Below are 25,000 nucleotides of genomic sequence, written 5' to 3' on the forward strand. Positions count from 1 at the left end.
GGTTGGAGTTCTATAGACTGAGGTTTCCTTAAATGTAACTATGATCCTCGCAGTTATGAACGCAATTTTAGCAATGGCTCAGAGAAGCCTGAAAAACCGCTGCGACGCTCTGACCAACTGCGCTATGAAGCCACTGACGTACGGAGCTGGTCATTTGTGGCTTGTCATGCAATGAATGAACCAACGAATGAAATGATATATGAAATGAGGCATACATTGAACTGCGGATATGAAATCAAGTGGAGCTATGATCCTCGAAGTTATGAACGTAATTTTAGCAATAAAAACTTTTTTACTCGTAGAGATTTCTTTATTGATGGAGATATTGAAAGCTGTTTATCAACGCACAACAATATCCTTTCTTGGTATTTTCACAGTTGTCATGTGATATCAGACGATCGCAGACTATTGTAGATCCTAGTAGATCGGCGATAATCACAGAGGATGCCAAAAAAGCGGTCATCTTAAAAGTGTAAGTAAATGGTTAATCTTTCTAGCCTTTAATAGCGTCTCTATTAACGAGTAAATTGCCTGACGTTCAGCACGGTTAAACACAGGCTGTATGATTTGCATTAGGTTATGTCATGCGAGTGCAACAAGTGGAACAAAAACATTTCCTGAGCAACATACCGTCTTTCCACATGCGTGTAAAACTTTTGTACATTATTTCCCGTTGTTTGCAAGTCTGTGACTTGAAATAAGCAAATCTTTACTTACATAGAAAGGTCTTTCTATAATTCAGACAAAAACTAATTAGGGTAACAGTTAAACTGTATCAGGGTTTACATAAATATGCGTCTGAACCAAGAGCTGCTAGTTCCACTGTCACCCTCCCGGATTCTCTAAGAAATGTGCTTTTAAATTGCTATAGCCATTCCGGCAAACACACTACAGAATTTTCTTTGTTCCAAGTTTAACCAAGTTTATTCATACATACGCTTCGGATACAACATGAATATAGTACTCAAGCTCTGTGGTGGACACAAACTTTGGTCTTTTATACCCATTGGGGTAACGTTTCCGGCACACGACGCTCTGGGGCGAGTTGTTTAGTCGAAATGCATCGCAGAGAACTCTGTATTGTTGCCACGGAGGAGTTGCCCTTTCACTCCATCTTTGTCTCGTGGGGCTGGAAGGAAGAGAACTCACTTAAAGATGTGGGAAACGTGAATGAAATGGTGCAAGGCCGTGGGGACAGTGATTCTGATCTGCTTGCCACGCTGAGGGTTCTAGCCTAAACGATGTTCCATTGAGGTTAACACTTTTATCGCCTTTGCGGTTTTCATAAACAAGCGTTCGTACAGACGATCCTCTGGACATTCTGTTGGGGGTAGTGACCGGAGGTTTTGTACCGGAAAAATTGCTGTCAATACTTTGAAACTCGGCTGGCTCGGCATGGACTTCCCAGCCGCCTTTTCGAGCTTGCCACGTGGGTCTTCAATGTCACTTGTTGCATCATCCTCGCTGCCATCACTCGGACTTGGTAATCGCTGTTTCTGTTTATTTCTCGAACTCGATTCATTGGAATCTGTGCAGCTTCGCCAGGTATCTTCCCCTAAAACCTCAAGATTAGAATATCTCGTGCTTGCTTCAAGTCTCCTGCCACACTTTTCGATGCCCTGGTATCTGCATTTTTAAGACAAAGTTAAAGTATCCTTGGCAACCTCGTTCTTGTTTTCTATCTTTTCTGGTTGCATAGTATTCCCACGGACCCTTTGCAAATGACCTTTAAAAGAAGAATTCGGGCTTACACTTTTGACATATTGTTTATATACCTTTCTAAGCTCGTTCTCACTATTTGCTGTCCTTTCACTGTCGCTTAGATATATTACCTTGAAGCCGGAGTTTATCCTTGCCAGATCGCTCCGGTAATGATGGAAATTCTGAATATGCTCGAAGCAATCAGGCACGAAGTCGTGAATCAAATCTTCGTATTTCTTTTCAACAACAAGGTCGCCCCTTGTGCTTGGTGCTACAGCAGTGCATTTTGCTGATCTTCTCAGATGCTCTTCTCCGATAGTCGGTTCTGAACGGAATAACAACCTGCGGAAAGCGTTCTTCATTCTTTGAATTTGCGCTCTTCGTCGACATTCCTCAAACTGTGAAGCGTCTCGTTTGCGCGGTGTCAATGGCCCGCGATTGACGCTAAACATACAGTCCATTTCTCCGGCGAGCTTCTCTCTTTAAGACGCTTGTTTGCGAATTTTGAACGAACTCGAAGCCATCTTACACTCTAAATCAGCAATTAAATGGAGCCCCCTTCTTGAAATCCTACTTTAGCGACGCGAGTATTGTGTATTTAGAGCAAAGTGGTGATTAAAACATGCGATTTTTTCATTAAGTAAACAAGACGAAAAGTAAACTTCCTTATACATTGATAATTTGACAAGAGATTCCGGTAATTACGAGATCAGTGTGTCATTTTTTTCTTAGCTCAATGTGCTTCAACCAAAATTGCGTGATTGGGTTAATTCTTGGGGAGGGGTGTGTGGGTGAAAGTGTTTTCCTTGATTGGGAAACTAAACAAACGTTTCCTTTCCTTATTATGTCCGAAATATGTGAGGTACATTATTGAGCTTTGAGTAACAGATGGTTTCGACAGAAAAGAAATATCTATTAGCCGGTTTGCAGTGCCCCATCAAATGACTAAATATAATATGAAATTCATTTATCCTTTTTTATAATCAGTTCGGCTTTCAGGCAAGTTAAAGGGGATGGTTTGAGATATGGTATCTGATGCATTTTCCGAATTTAGGCAGGAAAGAGGCCTTTTTGATGGCACAAGTAAAGGCTGAATGTCCAGAACCTTTTTCGTCTTTTATGCAGTTTACTGTTTTGACCGATATTTATTGCGTCTTTTAGGCGAACAGAAATAATTCCCAGTGGTTTTGCGCAAACCTCGAGCTCGAGCTAGAAGCTCGACCTAAGAAGAAGACGTACAAGCTTTTTCAACATTACCTAAAGGAATATGGTTATGTCTGTTATCAATATTAAAATTGTTGCAATAAAACGAAAACATACATGTTCTTGTTTTTTTTTCTCCAACCTTTGTCTTTACGTACACTCCCAAATCTGTGGCAATGCGTTGCGGTTCCTGTGGGTTGAAGAGATCAAAGAATTGCAAAAAAAAAAAAAAAAAAAAAAACGAATGAGCTAAAATTAACTAATCCCACAGCATGGTTACTTGTTCATTTACAAGTAGCTAAATTAATTGGCTTTAGCTATTACTAGTGAATAATTCCCCGGATAATAGTGAAACCTATCTTTCGAAAAACTCGGGCTAAATAAATCATTATCAAATGGATAAGCGCCTTCGTATCCAGTGGAGTTGTTCATCGGATATAATGGTTTTTCTGTGAGATGACACTGCTCCATCCCAGATCACCACAGGCCAACCAACTGACCAACACACTGTCTTCCCAACTGGCCATTTATCTAGGTTTAATCCCGCCACGACGTAACCCAGACATAACTTTGGTGATTCTACGAAAACTCGTGTTTTGCTGTTGGTCATAGCGTGGGCCTTAAAGCAAACGGCATGAAAATGACATTTTTTCGCTAATAACCCTTTGAAAGCAAAAAGAAAAAGCAGTTTTTAACGCCCGTTGGATGCCGCAGTTCATATATGATTTATTTCATATACCATTTCATCACAACAATTTATCACGTAACACCAATGTTATGGTACCATGTGAGACATCAATTATTGCTGAACAAGGTGCAGTCCTTTTTGTGACGTATTAAGTTACCATGGAAACAGGAAAGCCTTGCAGAAACACCCCATATTTTGGCTTTAGTTGCTTATATCTCAAAAACGAACTCGGCGAGCCCCATTTTTTATTGCTCAAAGGTGATCAACAGACCAAGATGAAACTCTCTGCACAGTTTAAGAAAATTCTGTGGAGCGGATTCAGAGCTACCTTAAATTTTCAATTATTTAAGATGGCTCTAAATCAAAACGTTTTATCCTGGCGTGTTGGATTACATTCCAGAAATAAAAAATGGGGGTCACCGAGTTTTTATTTTGAGATATAAGCAACTAAAGCCAAAATATGGGGTGTTTTTGGTACACTATAACTGGATCGGTACAATCGTCCTTGAACAAATGTATATCAGAATGAAAGATTGACTGTCGTTTAATCGCGTCATGTGTCTTCTTGATAAATATTGCATTTGTCCAAGCCAGGTTGATCATCTGCCAAGCCGAAATTTGTTGGCACTTTTTTTGCCAACAAAAGCCCTTCTTGAGAACAATACTTACAGCATTCATTGTATCCATGTTTAATTTACGAAATTTATAATGAGAAACAAATTAATGTATAATATATCAGGCTCTGGTCCGGAGAATTTATGAAAGAAATATTTACGTACCTATAATGCACTTATCAATGTTAGGCCCCAGGGAGGGGGGCTTTGACTGTGAGGTCTGTCCCCAGGGTGGGGAATTTGACATAGCCACCATCTTGGATAATGAAGAAGGCTTGGAAATATACCTTGTGTCCAAGGCTTTTCCCTCCCCAGGTAGTAGGGAAAAGGCCCTGGGAACGAGGTTGCCTAAAAATAACTCCGCCATCTTGGAAAACACCCAGAAGGCGTTCAAATGAACTTACCACATTTGTGAGAGGTGGCTGAACGAGAGGTAAGCGGTACATACATTGCACTCTTACTGTGTGCAGCAAAGTCTATTAAAAGGGCATTATTTTGGCCACCTTTACTCGCCCCAGCGTGGGGGCTTTTGATACTTTTGGCCAATTATGTTGTCACGTGGGTGGGGAATTTGACGCATTTTTTCAGAAAATGTCAAAATCCCCAGCCCCCCCCCCCCCTTCATACTGGGGCTTAACATTAATAGGTGCATAATATCTGCAAGTTAGAGTGGGCGCCATCTTGAAAAACGCTAGAAACTGGGAACTAGTACCCATACCTCGCAAGAAAGTAATGCACAGAACGCAACAAAATCAAAATCATAGTGTTTTCGTGTGTCCATCTGCCATTGATTTGCAAACTAATTGCCATAAAAAATTTTCAGCTCCCACAAGAATATTCCACTCCTCCAACACAGCTGATGTTTCTTTGTTTTTTTTTTACTCCTCAACATGGCCGCCGTGACGTCGGCGTGTAAAAGACTTTAGGGAGTTTAAGATCAACGACGCGAAGGCAAAGAAAACGTCACAAATTTTGCATATTTAATGAGCAAAAACAAGAGCTTGCACGCTGTCTATGTGCATTTATTCGTTTCGTACATTTCTTTCACGTTTTCGGCACATCTTTGACGCAAAAACACCAGTTTTCAAGTTTTACAAAGAACGTGAACTCAAGGCAGCGAATTTGAATTTTCTGCCGTAACTTCAACACCGCACCTCCTAATTCAGTTCCTGGAAAGTTGAGCTAGTTTTTAGAAGTTAGACAAACCGACATAATCACAAAAAAAAAATTAATAAACCTGAACTTGCAATTTTAAATGAGGTTTTCGTTATCGTCGCGTCGTAGATCTTAAACTCCGTGTTTAGCAAGATTCACTTTTTTGCGTGATTATCTTTCAAATCGTTTATGGGTCTCTTGAACAGAAGTTTGCGTGGTAAAATAATGAGAATCCCACGTTCACATGACAAATCATGTGATATAGTTTGGTGTCACAACTAGCAGATGAGCTTATCGGTAACAGGTTGCAATTGAGAAAAGTCTGGTTTTCACTTACGACCATTTTGGAACATGCACAATACTAACTTCTGAGCACCTATTTTGCTTGGGCCCTTATCACAAAATGATTGTCTTGTTGAACGCAGTAATCTGGCCAAGTTCCGTGGTGCTTTTATCACAAACCGAAGAACTTGGCCTATATTTTGTTTCATGCGCAAGCCCATCGTCAGAGCGAAGGGCTGATGCTCAAGCCTGGTAGGTTTTCACTAGCGACGCAAGCACTAGCACAAGTTCAAACATAAGAGCGCTTATTTCATCGTGAAAACGGGGTTGACGCAAGCATAAGCACAGGCGCATGCGCAAGCACAAGGATCAAAATATTTCCATTTCCTTGCGCTTGAGCTTCTGCTTGCGTTTGCTTGCGTTGTGTGAAAACGAAACACAGCATAAGCACAAGGAATTTGCTATGTCTGGCCAATTGAAGCAATTGCTCCAGATTCCCGGCGTCTGAGTATTTGAACAAAATGGCGGATGCCGCGGTTGATTTTGAAGCTTATGTCGACGTTCGTTTTCACTTAGCATAAGCTACTTATGCTTGCCCTAGTTGTGCTTGCGTCGCTAGTGAAAACCAGGCTTCAAAGGAGTTCACTCCTTATCGACGCAGCACTGCAGATTCTTTGGGAACGAACTCCTTTATTAGTCAGTTAAAGGACACCTCGCTCATATTGTACAATGAAAACAAGAAAGGAAAGGAAAGAACTTTATTTAAGTGTCTAGTCGTTCTAGCGCTGGAGCGCTAATTGGGGGCACTGTAAACTGAAATGAACAATGAAAGTAAATCAAGTCAAATGTTGGTTTTTGAGGAGAGGGGAAACCGTAGTACCCGGAGAAAACCTCTCGGTGCAGAGTAGAGAACCAACAAACTCAACCCACATATGATGCCAAGTCCGGGAATCGAACCCGGGCCAAATTGGTGGGAGGCGAGTGCTCTCACCACAGAGCCATCCCTGCACCCCATAAGATGGAATCCACAAGATGGAATAATCACAAAGATCTGTTTTGAAGTGACGTTTTCGTTGCCGAAGAAACTTAATAGGGATGGCAACCGTAAGTGAGCTGTTTCCCTTTTAACTTGTCTTCACACAACCACATTTACATCTTTTCTCCATTAGAGATGATAAGTATAAAAATTTGGAGGACACCACTACCCTGGCATGCGAAATATTCTCTTCCGGTTCTGGCCAGCGTTTCAAAAAAGTGCGTGCTTAAACTCGCTAATTCCCTAAGAAGGAGCGTAAGCATGAGACGCTTTTGAGACGTGGACGGCAACCGGAGCTGTTTCCTTTTTTGCTTCTTTTGACACTACCACATTCCTATTACTAAGTATCTTTTCACTATTACAGTTGATTAGTTTAAAACTCTAGGAGACACTACTGTCTTGACATGCGAAATATTTACTTCTGGTTGCTTGTCGTCCGCGTCTCAAAAACCTTGTGTGCTCAAGATCCCTAGTGAGCTTAAGCACGCGCGTTTTTGAGACGCGGACGGCAACCGGAAGAGAACATTTCGCGTGGCCACATTTTTTTACTAATCGTCGCTAATGGAGAAATGATACTTAGCAACGTAAATGTAATTGTGTGAAGAAAAGTTAAAAGGGTAAACAGCTCACTTCTGGTTGCCGTCCGCGCCTCAAAAACGCACGTGCTTAAGCTCCCCGTTTTAAACGAGAACGCCACGAAACAAGAATATCATTGGTTAAAAGAGGAAAAGTAATCGTGCTGCACGAGCAGCACGCATTTTAGCACAAATTCGTGCGGTCCTCTGCACAGCAACGACGTGAAATCACCAAATTTGAGGTTTGCCGACAACGCGAGCGTACAAATGTGAATCTTTCAGTCTTCATTTTTACCTCTGAAACCACTCATACCAATTCATTTTAGCATACTTCGCCCACACTGTACGACGCGAGCGAGATGGCCTAACCTCGAGAAACTTACCATAGTTTAAAGTTATATTTTAAGGTGAAGTTGTCGTCGCCGTTGCTGTCGTAGGGCAACAGGAGGCGAGCCTTCCGAATGCCAGGACAATGGTGTCTCCCTGAGTTTTAATAATATTTAATCGTCTCTAGTGAAGACAAGTTAAAAGGGAAAACAGCTCACTTTCCGTCGATTGCGAGCTCTCTCTGCCATATCTTTTTCAGATGTTCACTCCAAGCAGTTTAGAAGGACAATTTTCTGCTAAACCCTCAAGTTGTGCAGATAAGAATTGCATACGCACTACATTGAAAAATCTTGAAACACATTCAACAAATTTTCCAAAATATGTAATAAAAAGAATTAAAAGAACCCAGAGAAAAGCTATTCATAATCATCCAGGTTTAATGTGCACCATCATCTTGACTCTCTCTTTGCTCTTTCCAATCCGCTGCACAGTGTCTTCAATTAACGAGAGCCTCTCCTTTTCTTCGTTGTATCTGATTTCCAGTTCCTGGCATCGGTTCTGGCAATCTTCTTCCTTCACCTTGATAGCATCAAGCTGACTTTGGAGACGGTTGATCTTCTCGCTCAATTCTCCTTTATCAATTTCCAGTTTCTTCATCAATTTCTTCTCGTCCAGAAGTTGTTCCGTCACCCTTCCATGTTGCTGAGAATACTCTCAGCCTCATCTCAAAAAATAAGCAAAGACATTGCTAATTTAACTTACGGGCACTTTACGTGGACAGAAAATTGTAAACAGACATTTTCCATGGGCACCCAACGTCAATTTTCGGAAAAGATCTGTTCGGAAGACTATTTGAGATCTAGAATTTTCGGAACATTTGTTCTAAAATTTCTTGCTTTCCTGCCTCTCCAAGGATTTTCCAACACCTGAAAAAAATGGCATAATTACCCACTTTCAACGGATTTTCACCCTAAATAGGTCACCTAGAATTTTCGGGAGCCTTTTTTCTGGCTGAAATTTTCGAAAAGTTAAGCTTTGATCCCTATAGTTTTCGGATCACTAGACTTTCAGCTAGGAAATCCGAACACATAAATTTTAGGGGATAAAAATATGCCTATATCTACCGTTTAAATACCTAAATACGTTTAACAATGCTATGTTTAAGTGGTTTTGAACTATATTCTCGTTGGGTGCCCCTGATTTTCCCTATAAAAATCAAATGTTAGTCGCTCATCCAGGAGATCTCCTGTTACCACTTCCATCAGGAGCTCATTAAGCAGAGCCTGTATCTCCCATTCGTGGCATAGGAATCAACCCTTTTCCGAGTAGATTTATTTATAAAACGCCTCCCTTGGGAGATTCAGCATGCTCACTGAACACTATAAAAGCCAATCTCCCTGATTGGGAAATTTAGCACGCCCTCTGTTGTAAGAGCCCATCAAAACAAAGTTATCTTAGTGTCAAGGGAAATGGCATACAGTACATCAACTTTCCTTTGGAAAATGCTGTTCTGAAAAATAAACTTATTTGGGAAAGGTTTGACTCAGGAATTAGTGGAGACAGAGATTCCCCTTCATTAGCTCATGCTTCCATATAATTAAGAATACTTTCCAACTTGTTCAAAATTAAACTGTCTCACTTCACCCTGATCATAGATACAGCTAGAAGCTTTCAATATCTCCACATACAGTACACAGGGGTTTCAATAGAAGCCGGTTACCAGTGGTATACCGCTGCCCGCTTTACCTCACACCGCCGGCTAGTTTGCCTTGATTTTCACTAAAAATACTATCATAAACTTGTCAAACTGCCGCCTTCAAAGGGCTATCATGGACAGCTATCTCAGAAGTTACTGAAACCACTGCATACAATGAGTGGTTGACTTTATTTTTACTTTTGATGTAGGTATTATCATCCTATTAATCAGAAATAATTCTTTTGAAATTGAAAAGGGAGGGGAGGGGGGAGGGGGGTTAGGATTAGGGTTAGGAGGGGGAGACATGTCCCTCCAACCAAGACAATGGTGTGTCCTTGGGATTTAGGGTATCAAATTGATTGTTAACAAATACATTATTGCTACTTTTACTGGGAACTAAAATAAAGGAATAAATAATGGGACCAATTAAATAAAAAATTAAAATGCTACATCAATTTATTGGAGGGTACGTCCTGTTAAGGTAGCAAGAGAGGAAGCAGCACTCTCCTCAGCAGCAAGGAGGTCACCATGGCAACCGAGACACAGTCCACCTGCCAAGACCCTGTCAACACATCACTGAGAAAAACCAGTGTGTGAAATGTACTTACCCCAAAATATAGCAGGGAGGGAGCGAAAAGAAGCAAGCACACTCAACTGATTAAGGACGGTGCCTACTAATTCAAAGGTATTTCCGCGAGGTTTATGGAATATGCTGGAAAAGCAGATCTTAACAAGTGTTATTGAAATCCAGAAAGAAAATTGGGGGTAACCATGCATTTTTGGAAGATAATTAATCAACAATATTTGTAAAAAGCCCTGAAAAACAAAGCAATGTATGGCGATCTTTTCCAAATTGAAGTTTAGTTATCTCTGAAAAATGCATGGTTACCCCCAATTTTTTTTGTGGATACCAAGAGCACTTGCTAAGTTCGGCTTTCTTCGCATAGTTTTGAACAGCGCAAAAATATCCCTGTATTAATAAGCATCACCCATAGGAAATCTGAGTATCTCAAGATGCGCAGAACTTATGCACAGTAACAATAGTAGGCACCGTCCTTAATTTTAGCACATGGCATTTGCCCCTGCAAACCTCCTTGGAGTCCCCCCAAATATCCCATCCAGGCAAAACCACTGCATCGTCTTGGTTTTAACTTTGCCTAAACTATATTTCTACAGCTGCAACTAACAAACAAATCTCCTATAAGCTGCAGAGCACCTATAGGTGTAACACCCATCATCATGCCTTGATTTTGAATTCAAAAAAAAAAAAAAAAGCCAATTTAGGACGCTTCCTACTGCAGATTTCAAGTTTCCAATTGAACTGAACTTACCATTTAAAGCATTGCATCTCAGAACTAATGACTGATATTCATCCACATGCTGCCTCGTTTGTTCTTCCATCTTTTGTAGTCTTTCTCGTTCCTTTTGATCTTTAAAATCTTTGATAATTCCTTGGATTACGGTATTGACTGCTGTTGACCTCACTACTGTATGACATGTTGGGCATTTTCTAAAGTCACCTATGCAAGTCTTGCAATATGTGTGTCCACAGGGTATAGCAGCCATTGGCGTGTGTTTGGGCTCTGTCATATGTTTTTCACAAAGGGGGCACAAGTGACTGGCAATACCTGATTCATCGTCGTCACTAACACTCCGCTGACCTTGTTTAGGCTCAATAGAGGGTTGTAATGTCGCCTTAGCCTCTCGGCAACAGTGTCTGCTAGTGCATTCAGCATATCAGAAGATAACTCAGGAGTCTTCAATTTCGAACTATCATTAGGAAGCATTACAGCACCTGTACATGTGTATGTTATTTCCAGTACTACATGTACATGTATCTGCAGGATCATTCAAGAGAGAATCCTCATCAGTTTCACCATGCCTAATATCATCACCATGGTGATAACTGTCATGATTATCATCACCATGGAGACTTAAGTTTGATTTCACTGATGTCCTTGATGAAGGCCTTAATTTCTTATGAAGTGTTTGTTTACTTGATGAAAGAAGCTTTTTTGAGACACTTGCATAGCTTGGAGTTTCATAATTTGATGGCACATACTCCTGGTTAGTTTTCACTTGAGTATCATTGCTTGCTTTCATCCGAGAGAAGCTGGGATTCCTTTTGTGTGAGCTGGTGGCAGAAGGTGGTCTTTTGACTAGCGCGTTATCAGACTTTGATATCCACGATATCACATTAGAGTGGTACGGTCTCTCTGTGGTTCAGGATACAACGGTTTTCTCCTGGGATTGCTGTGAGGATTTCTGTTTGCAGCGTTTTCCGAAGAAGAACCAGACATTGCTGAACGTGTTCGAAACTTCGGTACATCAGGAAGAGTAGAGTTATCTTTGTTCACAGAGTTAAGTGGCAGTCCCGCTAAAAGCGGTCCTCTCGATTTCGCGACCAAAAATAGTTTTCGTTTATTTTTTGTCAGTGAAGAGGCTATGGTACGCATATACCAAAATAGCTATTTTTATTTTTAAATTATTTTTTTAAGCTCTGCTACAAGCCAAAAACGAATTGGGGCCGTCGCGGCGTCTCGCAGGTTGTTAGAAAAACTCAAATTGTCGGATTTTGAGAGGCGCGCTGCAAAAAAACGAATGCCCGCAAGAAAAATCTGTTTACGTCAGTTTTCTTAGTTTACCGTAGATAGTTTACAGACAAAGGGTAAACATCTTTGATAAAAAATTGAACAAGCTAGAGTAGTTCAAAGACCTTCTATTCTGCAAGTTTATTTTAAACCCTGAATGTAAAGAAGTTTTGTAGGAAAATATCTCAAAAGTTGCGGCCTAAATCTGGTATAAAAATCACATCAAAGTTAAGTTTTAAACTTATTTTATTGGTTCATAGGCTCAGACTTGCGGGTATCCTCTAGGATTGCAAACGACGGCAGATTGTAATCTGCCATTGAAAGTTATTTGCATAATTAATGACCGTGACAGATGTCACGATTCTACAGACTTAAAATTCCAAAAATTGCCTCTTATGACACTTAAATTCGTCTGCAACCTCTAAATGGAAGTTATCAAGCTGCTTTAAGTACTTTTGAATCCAAAGAGATCCTTAACAGAGATGAATTCAAGCATAATAATCAACATCATTAACTTTTGGGTATCACTTGTAACTACCAACAGTATGAACAAACGTTTTGGAATGCTCTATCTCATATCTAAATCAGCATTTGATTCAAGCTCTCTCAGTATTAAGAATAAAGTAAAAAAAAAAAACTTTTAGAAAAGCAACGTAAATTTTAATTCCTTTCCTCAATTTCAAGGTGAATCTCACCTGCGGTGCAACAAACATTCATCGGGCTGACAAATACGATTTCAAGCCAAAAAAAATCAAACTTGTCTTTTAACTGTTGACGGTAAAAAAGAAGCCTAATTGAGATTACCTTTTCTTAAGGTTTTGATGAAAGACATTTATCCAGCCAGTTGAGATTAACGCTTTGGTTGTAGCTTTTCGTTAATTATCACAATCGGCCAGACATATACATCACGCGACGAAGTGCGCGCTCTCTCTCTCTCTCTCTTTACTGAAACCAAAAAAACTTTGCGATAATAATATTCACTCTTCCTCTACAGAAAAATTGACCCTAATGTCAATAGTTTTTCCTCCTAGAAATACTCATTTTTGACTCAACATAACCAGCAAACTGACGTGACGTCATGTTATTATTGCTCTGCGTAAAAGCTGTAAGACACTTAGGGTGCGTTCGTTTGACCATATTCCGGAATAGGAATAAATGGAATGTAAGTTGAGAATCCTTTGTTTTTACGGACATTCACACTAAAATTGTCAAACATGTGCTAAAATGCTATTTTAAACATATTTTTATAATCCTTGTTGCTCCGAAACGCGGCAAACATACCGTTTTAATCATCACTCCACGTATTCTTATTCCGCAATAGGGTCAATCGAACGCGCCCTTAGTCTATCTGTGTGGCTACATTTTTGTTTGTATCCATTATTTGAAAACCTGTTTGACTAAATCACAGCATACTATACCTAGAGATTAGATATCATTAGAAAGGCGACCCACCCACCCTTCTACCTCAGTTTGCCAGGGTACTAATCATAATTCGCGCACATACGAGTTCACTTCTACAGGCAACAACATAATATTGTTCATCTATGGCTATGTACCAATTTCCTACGCCAAATATGTTTACTCTTTTGTTCTGAACGCAACTTTAACATGTGTTTTAACTTTATACCACACGTGCCGCAAAAAGAATCCCGTTTAGGACATAAACATTCATAAACATTCGCTAACACCAAGACGATCTTCTGAAACTATTGCATTACTAACATTCTACTTGCGACATTCACATTCCTTGACCGCTTCCTTTAATTTGTAAATTAAAGTGGCCTTCACGTCCTTAACCCTAAAAGGAAGGTCGAGGTACACACAGATGGCCTTTAATGTAGCTACATTAAATTTAGAGAGTGCATCTGATTTGCTGAGCTCGCAAATGTCATAGCCGTCATAGGTTATTGGGTGAATAAGTCCTATTTCGGTGACAACCTCGTCTACGGCCATTTGCCTGTCTTTCTCGGTAAGGTATGCCATTTCGTCTTCAACAAGGCCGTCATGGTCATCATCCCCGCATTTCTGTGAAGATTTTCGCCTTTTGCTGGCTGCAAGCCGTGAAAAGAAACCTTGTATTTGAGCTTTCGACAACCATTCACTTCTTTGAAACTTTCGTTGTCCTTCACTGTTTCTTGCTACCCGCATGTCAGCAGCCACTTGCGCTGGATCGGCTTTTCTACCTGTGTCCTCCCCAAGGTCAAACTTTGCTGTGAGGTAGCTTTTTACATGGAAAAGCAAAACCCTCTTCGGGGGGGGAGGGGCGGGGGGGGGGGGGGAGTTAGAGAAAGGTGAAATTTTCCGTATATTTTTGTTCAAGATTGTGGTACTTTGGCTTTACTGATGTCTCTGAGAATATATCAAGTTTTCGAGAAAACTGTAAAATGCACAGGAAAAAGCTAGATATTAATAATAGTTTCTATTTTGTTTCTTTTAAATAGTTTTTAAAGAGCTACAATTGCAATCATCTTTCAACATTTTTCGCTTAATAAGGGAAATGAGTCTTAATTTGCAGTCCGTTTCAGGCCTCGACATTTACATCTTACGCAGTTCGAGTAACGATACATTAATTATAACCTTAACAATTATAACTTGTAGTCGATTCTTTAGAAATTGGTACAGGAGAGGTTTCAAAAAGGAACTTGTTTTACTCAGTTTTGGAGTGAACTGTGAACTTATATTTTCTGTAAGACAATCTTTTCGTTTTTCATTCGCCGGCAACTATTACAAACAAATTAATGGTGTAGCGATGGGCACAAGAATGGGACCTAGCTAAGCCAATCTTTTTATAGGATATGTTGAACACCAATTTTTTAATCACTACAACGGCCCCAAACCTGAACTCTACGGCTGCTACATCGACGACTGCATCGGCGCTATTTCATCCAGCAGAAAGAACTCGATCAATTTATAACCTCCGTCAACTCTTTTCATCCGGCTCTTAAATATACCTGGGAAATTTCGGAAACTTCATTGGCTTTCCTAGTTATCAAAGTTTCTATTAGAGGCAACGTGCTATGTACTAGTGTGCACTACAAACCTACAGATTCACACAGTTATTTGTTGTATTCATCGTCATATCCATCACATGTCAAGAACGCCATTCCTTATTCTCAATTTCTTAGACTTCGACGTCTATGTAGTGATGACTCCGATTTTTCCAGCAAATCAGAGGAGATGTGCCAGTTCTTCGAAAAACGTGGCTATCCTGTCTCTGTGGTCAAAGCGGGCCATCATCGCGCCCAACAATTTGATCGACAGTCATCACTACAAACGTCACAAAAAGATAAGAATGACAGAATTCCATTCACCCTCACTTTCCATCCTCATAATCACGCAGTCAAAAGCATCATTCTTAGTAATTTTAATTTACTCCAAAATGATCCCGAGACTAGTAGAATCTTTTCGCAACCTCCACTTATTTCATTCAAACGCGACAAAAACGTAGGCAACTTTTTAGTTAGAAGCGCGCTCAAAACTAACGAGCAACCCGGCACTTTCAAATGCGCGCGCTCACGATGCAAAACTTGTCTTTTCATTGTTAACACTAGCAAGATATCGGGACCTAAGCGATCTGTTAAGATCACCGATCGTTTCACATGTACCTCCGCAAATGTCATTTATTGCATAACCTGTACGTTATGCAATAAATTATACATTGGTGAGACGGGTAGACGACTAGGTGACCGATTCCGCGAACACCTTCGCGATGTTAAGAAGAATGACAAGGATGCATCTAAGCCAGTCGCTCGCCATTTTAATCTGCCTAACCACTCTAAAAAACACATGGCTATCTGCGGCCTTTCCCTACATCTAGGTACGACGGAAAGCTGGAAGAATCTGGAACAAAAAATCATCTTTCAAATCGGCACCCTTAATCCTCACGGTATTAACGAACGCTTTTCATTTAACTAATATACTCCTATTTTTCACGTTGCCATGTTACCACCAATAGCGTAGCTCCTACTCTACTATAAAAACTACACGTAACCCATAATCCCTCGATTCGCTCTGACGAAGGGCTCACGCTTGAAACGTCAGCTTTTAGAATCTCTGTACGGTGGCCAATTTACATTATCAACTCCGTTGATAAAACCAAATTTTTGTATACTACTTCCCCACCGACGCAGCACCACAGTTTCTTTAGAAACTACCCCTTCAAACTTTTCGTTTACCTTATAACTTTTACTCCTACTCGAACACCAATGTCGTAGGTAGCAGAGATCAGATTGTTGTTATGGTAGCAGCCCGCGCCGTCCGAGCGCAAGAAGACTTGATTAACCTCTGGCTTCTTTTCCTTAATGATTTTGAGCAGATGCTCCAAAATTGCGCAAACAGTGTGCCAGTCCTGTGCACAGCTATCGAATAAGTGGACGTATGACTCGACCTGGAGGCTGTTATCTGCTGCATTCTGCGAAATGCCAGTTCATTCCTCTTTTTCCGAACCACTCGGATTGCTTTTCTCGATATTTTAGCTGCAGGAATTTCATGGCCCAATCCATTACAACCATGACAGTTATCCTGGAGAGAGCTTAATACATTTTGCTTTGCTCGCTCTTGGTTCTCCGCTCTTAGAATGTGAGACTTCCATTGAAAAATCATGTCACGGGCTTGAGCAAGGTCGTGCTTGAAGTCTTCTTTTTGTTCATCGCTATAAAAGTTAATTGAAGGGGAATCAATTTTCGCAGCGATAGATTGCAAAGTCACTTTCAGATGCTCACACTCGTTACAGCGCACTTGATGTTGATGTGAACAAGATTGTTTGAGTTCGGGGTCCTGCAAATCACTGAGAGCAAAGTATCTGCAGTGATCGGGACATAGGCTTTCCTCTTCACGGCAATGTACTCTGTATTCTGTCTTGAGGTAGCGCTTTCCATTTTTAAGACCATTTTGCACTTCATCACACCAAGTTGCACTTGCTCCGCACTCTTTCAAGTCATCTACTATCTTGTGCACACTTTCAAACGCTTCAGCACCTCCCGCAGCTATGTTGTCGAGGCCTTGAAGGGATTTTCGTTGTGACGCTTCTCTAACTTGCAGTATTCTAAACAACGTAGATCTTCCAAGAGGCTCAAAGCGATCGTCACTGCAATGCTTTAAATACTGTTCTACCATCGTGGACCTCGCAACAATTCTGATGACATTTGGCATTACTAGCTCCTCTCCTGAATCAAGCTTTAGTGTTCTTGTGCCATAAGCCACGTCTTGGTAGAAGTACGGTTGGTCTATAAAAGACAGAAAGTGCTCCAACTTTACCAAATCAATTTTCACTCGGTGGCACAGTGGTTTCTCAACGGTCTGTCCAACTCCAACGTTTTTGGCGTGCGCTCTAGCTTTCTTTATTTGACGGTCACTAAGCTTTTCAAATGGCTCGTGTATTTTCTTCAAGTACTGGGCTGGGTAACGCGTAGCATAGATACTAAGAATCTGGACTTTAATGTACCTTGTTGGTGCTTGTTTGTATGCAGTTACTAGTGCTTTAAGGTCGTCAGAGTAACCCATTTCATTGTTTGATTGTTGAAATGATCGTAACAGCTTATCACTGTCCTTTGGAGCAATGACGCCACACACAGCACGACATGCTTCGCCCACCTGCTCTGTACACAGTTCTTTTTCTTTTTTCGTCGCCTCGTCCCACTCGGACGTAAGTCGGAAAGTGAGGGGCACCACTGCTTTTCCCGAAAGCAAAGCCATGTTACTGAGTGCCTCATTGTATATTTTAAGTACGTCACGTTCCTTCTCGGTGAACTCATCGTCGGACGAACTGTCAAGGTTGATTTCTTGCCATTGTCCAAGAGACCAAGCAGGATCGCGATTCGTAATGCGACTTTCTGGTAATGGGGTGCTAATGCAACTCTCAATTGCAAAACGTGCTTCTTCTTTGGCTGCCCTGCAAGGGAAATCAACGGACAAAAGAGTCTAAAGAAAATTATAGATTTTTTATGATGCAAGGATCTACAAAGTACTAAACTGAGCTTTGAGCAAGTAATATTTTACATTAAAAGCAGGAACCGATGACCCGGAGCCTACAACTCCATTGCGTTCGTGTCACGGCGTTTTCACAAACCGATTTATTTTTAGATTGAATTTCCCGCAAATGAGACTCCCGCAGGAGCCCGATGATCAATTACAAGAAACTAACCTGACGTCATAGGGTCACCGAACCGGAACTTCCTTTGTTTTTTTCGGCGAAGATAGTCTAAAAATAGATCGGTCTGTAAAAATGCCGTGACATAGGCCCAGTATGGGAGTTGAAGGCTCCTGGTCATGGGTACCTGTTAAAAGTTATTAAATAGCTGAACCGCGACCGGGCAAGATGAAGCGGATCTTTTGTCCTGATTGGCTACTCAAGCGGGTTAGATGGGCATTTCAGGCTCCCTCGGGATTTCCGGTGTTGGTCCCGCAAGATATAAAGTTCTTTTTTTGTAATGTTTATATAACGAGCAGCAGTGTTTTATTGGGGTTTAAAAACACGAGGCGTAGCCGAGTGTTTTTAGACCCGATAAAACACGTGCTGCGAGTTTTTTGAACGATTTCAAAAACATTCCACAAAGAGCGTGTCCCTCTGGACTCAAAACGATGGTTCAAATTGTAAGAGGTGAATATTAGCATACAAGAAAAACAAGCCATGCCTTATTAGTATTCTTTATATAAAGAATACTGACGAGGAGTGTTTTATCAGGATATAAAGCTCATGCACGTGACGTTTTATCGGTGTTTTGATAGGCTGTTAGGCTCATGAATTATTAATTAGTTCTTGAATGCCATATAATAAAATCCTTTATTTATGAACAAATTTGTTCGGTCAAGATGGCTAGATATTGCCCTCGTTCGTTTTTGCATTTTTATCGAACTCGACTTTGTCTCGGTCTATAAAAACGCAAAAAAGAACTTGCTTGGTCAATAACGTATTTATGTATTGGTACTTTTTAGAATTGCAAAAAAAAATTCTCATCGCGTTTTAAGAATTATTTTTATTGCAATAGACAGAAATCAGTACCTTGATAATTTCCGTTCGGTTTTTTCCATGATATCATCCGTTTCTGTACTTTGTGTTTCCCTCAGCCAGAGCCATTCAGTCTTTAGTCTGCTACCATGGAACTTTCTACAACTGTTACAAATGGCTAAAAATACAGAAACGTTATAAGAAACTTGCCACACGAGCCTCACATACTACAGCTAAGAACTTCCCGAATTGCAATTTATTGTATTTTATTTCATTTTATTTTATGCTTTTCATCGCGTTTTAACACACCGAGTTCGCTATGTATAAGTTTTTCTGTATTGTCCTCGGCCTTGTGGAGGCGCGGTGGCCTAATGGTTAGTGCGCTCGACTCCGCAGCGAGTGGTCCGGGTTCGAGCCCTGACTGGGGACATTGTGTTGCGTTCTTTGGCAAGACACGTTACTCTCTCCACACAGGTGTATAAATGGGTGCCAGCGAATTGTTGTGGAATACCTAACAAATTGCCGGGGAGTAACCTGCGATGGACTAGCATCCCGTCCAGGGGGAGTAGAAATACTCGTAGCCGCTTCCTGCTACAGAAACCGGGATATGCCACTTGGCTCAAAGGCTTCACGTTTTTTTTTTTTCTTGGCCTTGCTTCGAACACACAAAGACGTATCAAACTCGGTAGCCCGATCGATACCAGGGGTACATGCTTTTAACCTTATTCAATTTTTACTTATTAGTTCGTTTATTTTTTGCAGCTGTTGTTGTTTTTGTTTGTTTGTTTTTTTTTTTAAGGTAAGAGCTGGTGGCTGTAATAGCACTAATGATAATAGCCTCGTACCCAGGGTCTCTCTTCTTCCTATCACCTGGGACGTCCCAGAATGTAAGAAACGGGAAGAAAAGAAGAGAGGACCTGGAAACGAAGCTGCCAAAAATTCAGGTCTGCCTCCTGGTGACCCCAGAGCGACCTAGGCTAAAGAACTCTACCTTACTCCAATACGCAAATCGCCTTGCGGCACTAGCAAATCTTATCGTCGTTTCATGTGATATGTATACTTATTTTATCCATAAATCATTTACGTAATGTTTAAACCACGAACAGTAGTGTTTTATCAAAGTTAAAAATTCGAGAGCGAAAGCGCGAGAATTTTTAGACTTGATAAATACATGCTGTGAGTAGTTTGAACAGCTTCAAAAACGTTCCCGGAGTATTTCATTTCTTTAGTATTGCAAAATAAATAAATAAATAAATAAATTTCTCTTTTTAAAACGTGTTGTTTAAAGAATGCCAAAACAAAAGCATCCAAAGTGACAAAGGCTGCCGGGAAGTGTAGTTGGCAAATACATTGTGCAAATAAACTACACAGTTTAAGGGTCTAATTCAGTAATTGCCTTCACGATGCCGCAAACCAAAAGAAATTTCCACAGTTAATAACTGTACAAGAGAAAAAAAATGCTCGTGGAGAGAGTCATTAAATCTAACTGTGACATAATGGGCATTGATGATTTTTAACAGTTTGTGACTCATTTCACTGACTCATTCTTACAGTCGGGTGTATGTAAAATGCAGAACCCACCCGGAACCCACTGGAACTTGCCGGAACCCTCCCGGAACCTGCCGCAACCTGCCGTAACCTGCGGGAACCCACCCGGAACCTGCCGGAACCACCAAGAAAATTGATATAGAAAATAACACTATAAAATTGAAAATTTATAAACTGAAAATGCAATAACTAATAATTAATTAATGAAGGATATTTCAATATAAAATACCGGAAACAGGACGGCATCTGACTTTCAAACGGAGTGCTTGCTATGCTAAAGGTCAAAGTCCAAAGTTTGTTCTCGACTGGAGACCAAGTGTGTTGTGCAAGTTCGACTACAAATGAGCACAGGCTAACCATCTTAAACTCGTGTGTGTTGGCTTTCAGTTGTGTTGACACGGATAAATTATTGTATCGTCTCCAGTTAACTCATATGGTTTGAAATAAAGATCACGAGTATTCTTGCCTCGTGTTGCGTTCTATATACAAATAAAGTGGAATGACTACGGCCTTGAATAGCTTTGGGGAGGATTATTTTGTTTCGGTTGAGTGTGTGTGTGTGAATAAAAAGTAAAGGCAACAACTAATTTTGACCGCCACTTCTTCGAAGCCACCTGAATTCAAATTTAAGAAAAATCTCAAACAAAACTTACTACATTCCGTTCGATGACGTCCTCGACTATGTCCCTACTAAATTTACGCTCGCAGGCAAGTTATTTGTACCAGAAAAACTCAGATCTTCGACCCTGGATAGCATCGTAAAAGGATCGACAAAACCATATAGGAACTTCGGTATTCTAAATAGGATAGGGTGGGCATCGCTCCCCTTGTGTCGTTTGGCCTTCGTGATACAGCCGTTGAGGTAAATGATGCCCTGATTGGTTGATTGAAATACGGAAGTTCCTCTGCTTTTCCTCGATCCTTATACTATAATAATAATAATAATAATAATAATAATAATAATAATAATAATAATAAATTTCTTTTAGAGTGCAGCTACATAATCTCAGCGCGCTTAACAAATTTAAGAAATAAAATATGAGAAATATACAAATAAACTTACAAATATAAGAAATAAAAAGAATACATAATGAAAAGAATAATGTGATAAGACTACATGTGAAGTTAATTAAATAGAAATGTTTTGAGCTTCTTTTTAAAGATAAACAAAGATTGCTCATTTTTTAATGTCCACTGGCAAGGAATTCCAGAGAGTAGGTGCAGCTACCGAGAAGGAGCGAGCACCGTAAGCCTGAGTCTGATAAGCATGCAGGTACCACCAATGACAATCCTCTGGATGCACAACGAAGATTTCGGTTTGGGGGATGAACCTGTAGAAGATCACAAATGCCAGGGTCACAAATGCCAGGGTCGAAAATCGCGAGATTTTTGTGGTAAAAATACTTTTTAAGTCAGGTGAAGTCCTGTTTCCGTCTTCTTTTTCTATATTGGAATATCCTTAATTCATGCTTTTTACTGTTTTTATTTTCGTTTTTAGATTTTATAATTTTTGAATTGTATAATTATTGTTATTTTCTAATATCATTTTTTTTTGGTGCTTCCTGCAGGTTCCGGGTGTGTTCCAATGGGTTCCGGGTGGGTTCCAGCAGGTTTCTGGTAGGTTCCGGTGGGTTCCGCGTTTTACACACACCCGTTACAGACGTACCTTGAAGTGGATTGCTTTCGGTGTTTTCTGGGTTATTAATAAACTTTGCATTTCATTTTAGGATAAGTTCTGACCGGTCGATTGTTTTTTTTTTGGTAGTTTTAGACTGGGCGTCTCTCTGGGCTTCTCTGCAAATATCTTATTGAATGTTTAACTTTACACTTTTTATTTGCAAATTAGGATGAACGTGTTATATAGCATTTCATGTTGATTAGTATTCGTTACATAACTTGTTCATTCTAATCAGCATTCCATTGTTTCAGCCATTCAACCCCGTATTTCCCCTGAGCCTGAATTCCAATCCTTACCCTGACCGCTCAGTTTGTTGAGTTTTACCGGGTATAAAGCTAATGAATATTTATGACGTTTTGAAATAATAAAAGAACTACTTACGCGATCCAACTGGAATAGTAACTCCGAAAATTTTGAAAATGTCTTTAGCTATCTGGACATTGAATACTCGGTCCCCTTTCACCGCTTCTTGTTTGCCTTTGTGATCGGGGTACTGGCAAGCAGATGTTGGGCATTTCCAGTATGCTCCCAAATTTCCACGATGGCGAGGACACACGAACATTTCTTCAATGTTTTCTTCGCTTAAGTGAAAGTGGCCCGCACGAATCAAAATTAGTTGGTACTCGGAAATTTTTTCCTTTGAAAGATGACAGCGCTTCAGATGACTGGAAATATCAGAGGTACATTCCAGAAGCGATGTTAAGGATTTGTGTCCTCTGAACTCCCCACACCCACTGCTGTCTTTGTTTTTCATAAAGCATGCAGCCATTTTCACTATCTGCCCATTCCCAAACTTAACTCTATTGTTGTGACGCACTTGTTGTCGGTGTTTGAGAATATTTGTAAAGGAAAGGATAGAACCGGCGGGGAACTAAAAATGGAGCCGGAACTAAATTTATGAAAGGACATCTGCCCAATTATTGAGGCAATAAAGACGTGATATTGCTTTCCGTCAAATTTAAATTTACGGAAGTGATTTTAGGAAAGAAATAATAGTTTTCTTGGTAGCCCTGAAAAGAAGCCACGTTTTCTATCTTGTAACATACATGTATTATTCAATCTAAAACTCCAAATTCCTTCATTTCACACTGCAGTTATACCGTGCCAAGCGGCTGCCGCTGACCTACATAAGCATCCCACGTGAATTAATTCTTCCAGATGATTGTCAAAGAATGCTCCAAAACTCTAAAAAATGATGTTTCGAAAACCAATTCTTTCTGTGAAGACGTTTCATTGCGACGTACATTTTATAGCAACTAGCATTAATCTAATTTTTCAATTAAATATCTTTGATCTGTAACAGTTCACGTTTCGCGGTTTGATGCTGAGCTATGGAAAAAAATTACAAATTTATTTTTTCTTGAATTCTGTTTCCCCCCACCTATTTTAACCTTAATTTATCTTAAAACAAAGAAACAATGGCAAAAAATAGACTAATCATCGGCTAATACACTCATGAAAGACTTTTGTCCAAAGCAACCGTAATTTACTTTCTCCATTGTCGGCCCGCTCATGAAATAATTGAACTTGACGCAATTAGTTCTGGCTTTATGTTTTAAACGCACAAGCATTCTAAGGCCGTTAGGAATTCATTGCTGGCACTTCAGGCGAAATAATGCCTTAAAACAAACGTTTTGCGAATTTAAAAAGTCACAGAATCATGACCTCTGACACTGGCCGATAATTTATGCAGACAAGCATTGTTTGCTGATTTTGATCTCTTATCGCTTGTGATCTCAGGAGATACCCACACGTTTGAAGTTATAAATCGGTAAAATAAGTTTAAAACGTTACTTTAATGTGATTTTTATACCAGATTTAGGCCGCAACTTTTGAGATATTTTCCTTCAAAACTTCATGACATTTCGGGTTTAAATTAAACTAGCAGAATAGGACGTCTTTGAACTACTCTAGCTTGTTCAATTTTTTATTAAAGATGTTTACATTTTGTCTGTGAACTATCTATAGTAAACTAAGAAAACTGACTTGAACAGATTTTTGTTGCGGGCATTCGTTTTTTCGCAGCGCGCCTCTCAAAATCCGACAATTTGAGTTTTTCTAACAACCTCCGAGACGCCGGGACGGGCTCAATTCGTTTTTGGGTTGTAGCAGACCTTAGAAAAAGAATTTAAAAACAAAAATAGCGATTTTGGTATACGTCTACCCGAGCCTCTTCACTGACAAAAAATAAAGGAAAACTATTTTTGGTCGCGAAATCGAGAGGACCGCTTTTAGCGGGACTGCCACTTAAGTTTTTTTGTAGCAGTCTTCGATGCTTCTCGCTCCTTCATCCACTGGCTTTGTTTTTCACGAATTACCTTAACTTTTGAAGCTGTTTCTTCTTCATTTTCGCCTGTTCTGCTAAGTGACTTTGTCTTAAGTTTCTTCACTTGTAACGACATATTATCTTTATCTCTTACTGCGGTGACCAATAATTCCGCCATCTTGTTTTCAAGGATAAATTGAGAGGTTACCAAGTACAATTAGAAAGCCCAAAACCTCACTTTCTGGGGAGGAGTAACTAGTTCAGAGACAAAAACCTATAACGTCTTCAATGATACACAAAAATGGGCAAAAATTAGGTTTTATCAAGCCATTTAGACAGGAGAAGTAAGTCAGTTCTTTATTAAAAAGTATTTCCTAAAAGCACTCTTATATCTCATTTAATCATTTGGAATATTGTTCTGTCACCTCCCCCTCCTCAGGGTCATTAACACGTCCTTATTTGCATAGTTACCTCGAATTTTCGGTAACTACTTGGTGTAGGCACTCATATAGTGGTCCGTTCACTCCACTTGGAGTGGTAGCAACATACATGTATTTTAGGGGCAGAGCTGTTTTAGGGGAGCAAAAGATCTTTGAGCGTCGATTCAGGTGACATCTTAAAAATTTAAATATATTTGTCGATCTGAACGACGTTAGGATGTCTATGTCTGCAGTTTTTGTTCTGGATATCAAAG

The 25,000-nt window shown here is 40.1% G+C and overlaps 3 protein-coding genes and 1 pseudogene across 3 annotated transcripts in view; 1 reads left to right on the forward strand and 3 right to left on the reverse strand.

The window, feature by feature from the left end:
- Positions 1-349: 349 nt before the first annotated feature.
- On the reverse strand, positions 350-2,421 carry LOC137972650 (uncharacterized). Its single transcript, XM_068819384.1, has 2 exons — positions 1,642-2,421; positions 350-1,129 (listed from the first exon to the last, which is right to left on the reverse strand). The coding sequence occupies exons 1-2, from the start codon at positions 2,160-2,162 to the stop codon at positions 928-930; spliced, it is 723 nt and encodes a 240-aa protein (XP_068675485.1). The 5' UTR covers positions 2,163-2,421; the 3' UTR covers positions 350-927.
- Positions 2,422-6,243: 3,822 nt separating this feature from the next.
- On the reverse strand, positions 6,244-24,606 carry LOC137973966 (uncharacterized; annotated as a pseudogene).
- Positions 14,174-19,014, reverse strand: LOC137973679 (uncharacterized). Its single transcript, XM_068820553.1, has 2 exons — positions 18,869-19,014; positions 14,174-17,758 (listed from the first exon to the last, which is right to left on the reverse strand). The coding sequence occupies exons 1-2, from the start codon at positions 18,895-18,897 to the stop codon at positions 16,093-16,095; spliced, it is 1,695 nt and encodes a 564-aa protein (XP_068676654.1). The 5' UTR covers positions 18,898-19,014; the 3' UTR covers positions 14,174-16,092.
- A 230-nt stretch (positions 24,607-24,836) lies between the features above and the next one.
- The window catches only part of LOC137973962 (single-stranded DNA-binding protein 3-like), a 22,857-nt gene continuing 22,693 nt past the window's right edge, over positions 24,837-25,000 (forward strand). Inside the window, exon 1 of the mRNA XM_068820871.1 lies at positions 24,837-25,000. This exon is cut by the window's right edge and continues 5 nt beyond it. Within this exon, the coding sequence (XP_068676972.1) occupies positions 24,964-25,000 (37 nt within the window). The 5' untranslated portion in view covers positions 24,837-24,963.

This window comes from Montipora foliosa, chromosome 10, assembly GCF_036669935.1.
Source record: "Montipora foliosa isolate CH-2021 chromosome 10, ASM3666993v2, whole genome shotgun sequence".
Classification (NCBI taxonomy): Eukaryota; Metazoa; Cnidaria; class Anthozoa; order Scleractinia; family Acroporidae; genus Montipora; species Montipora foliosa.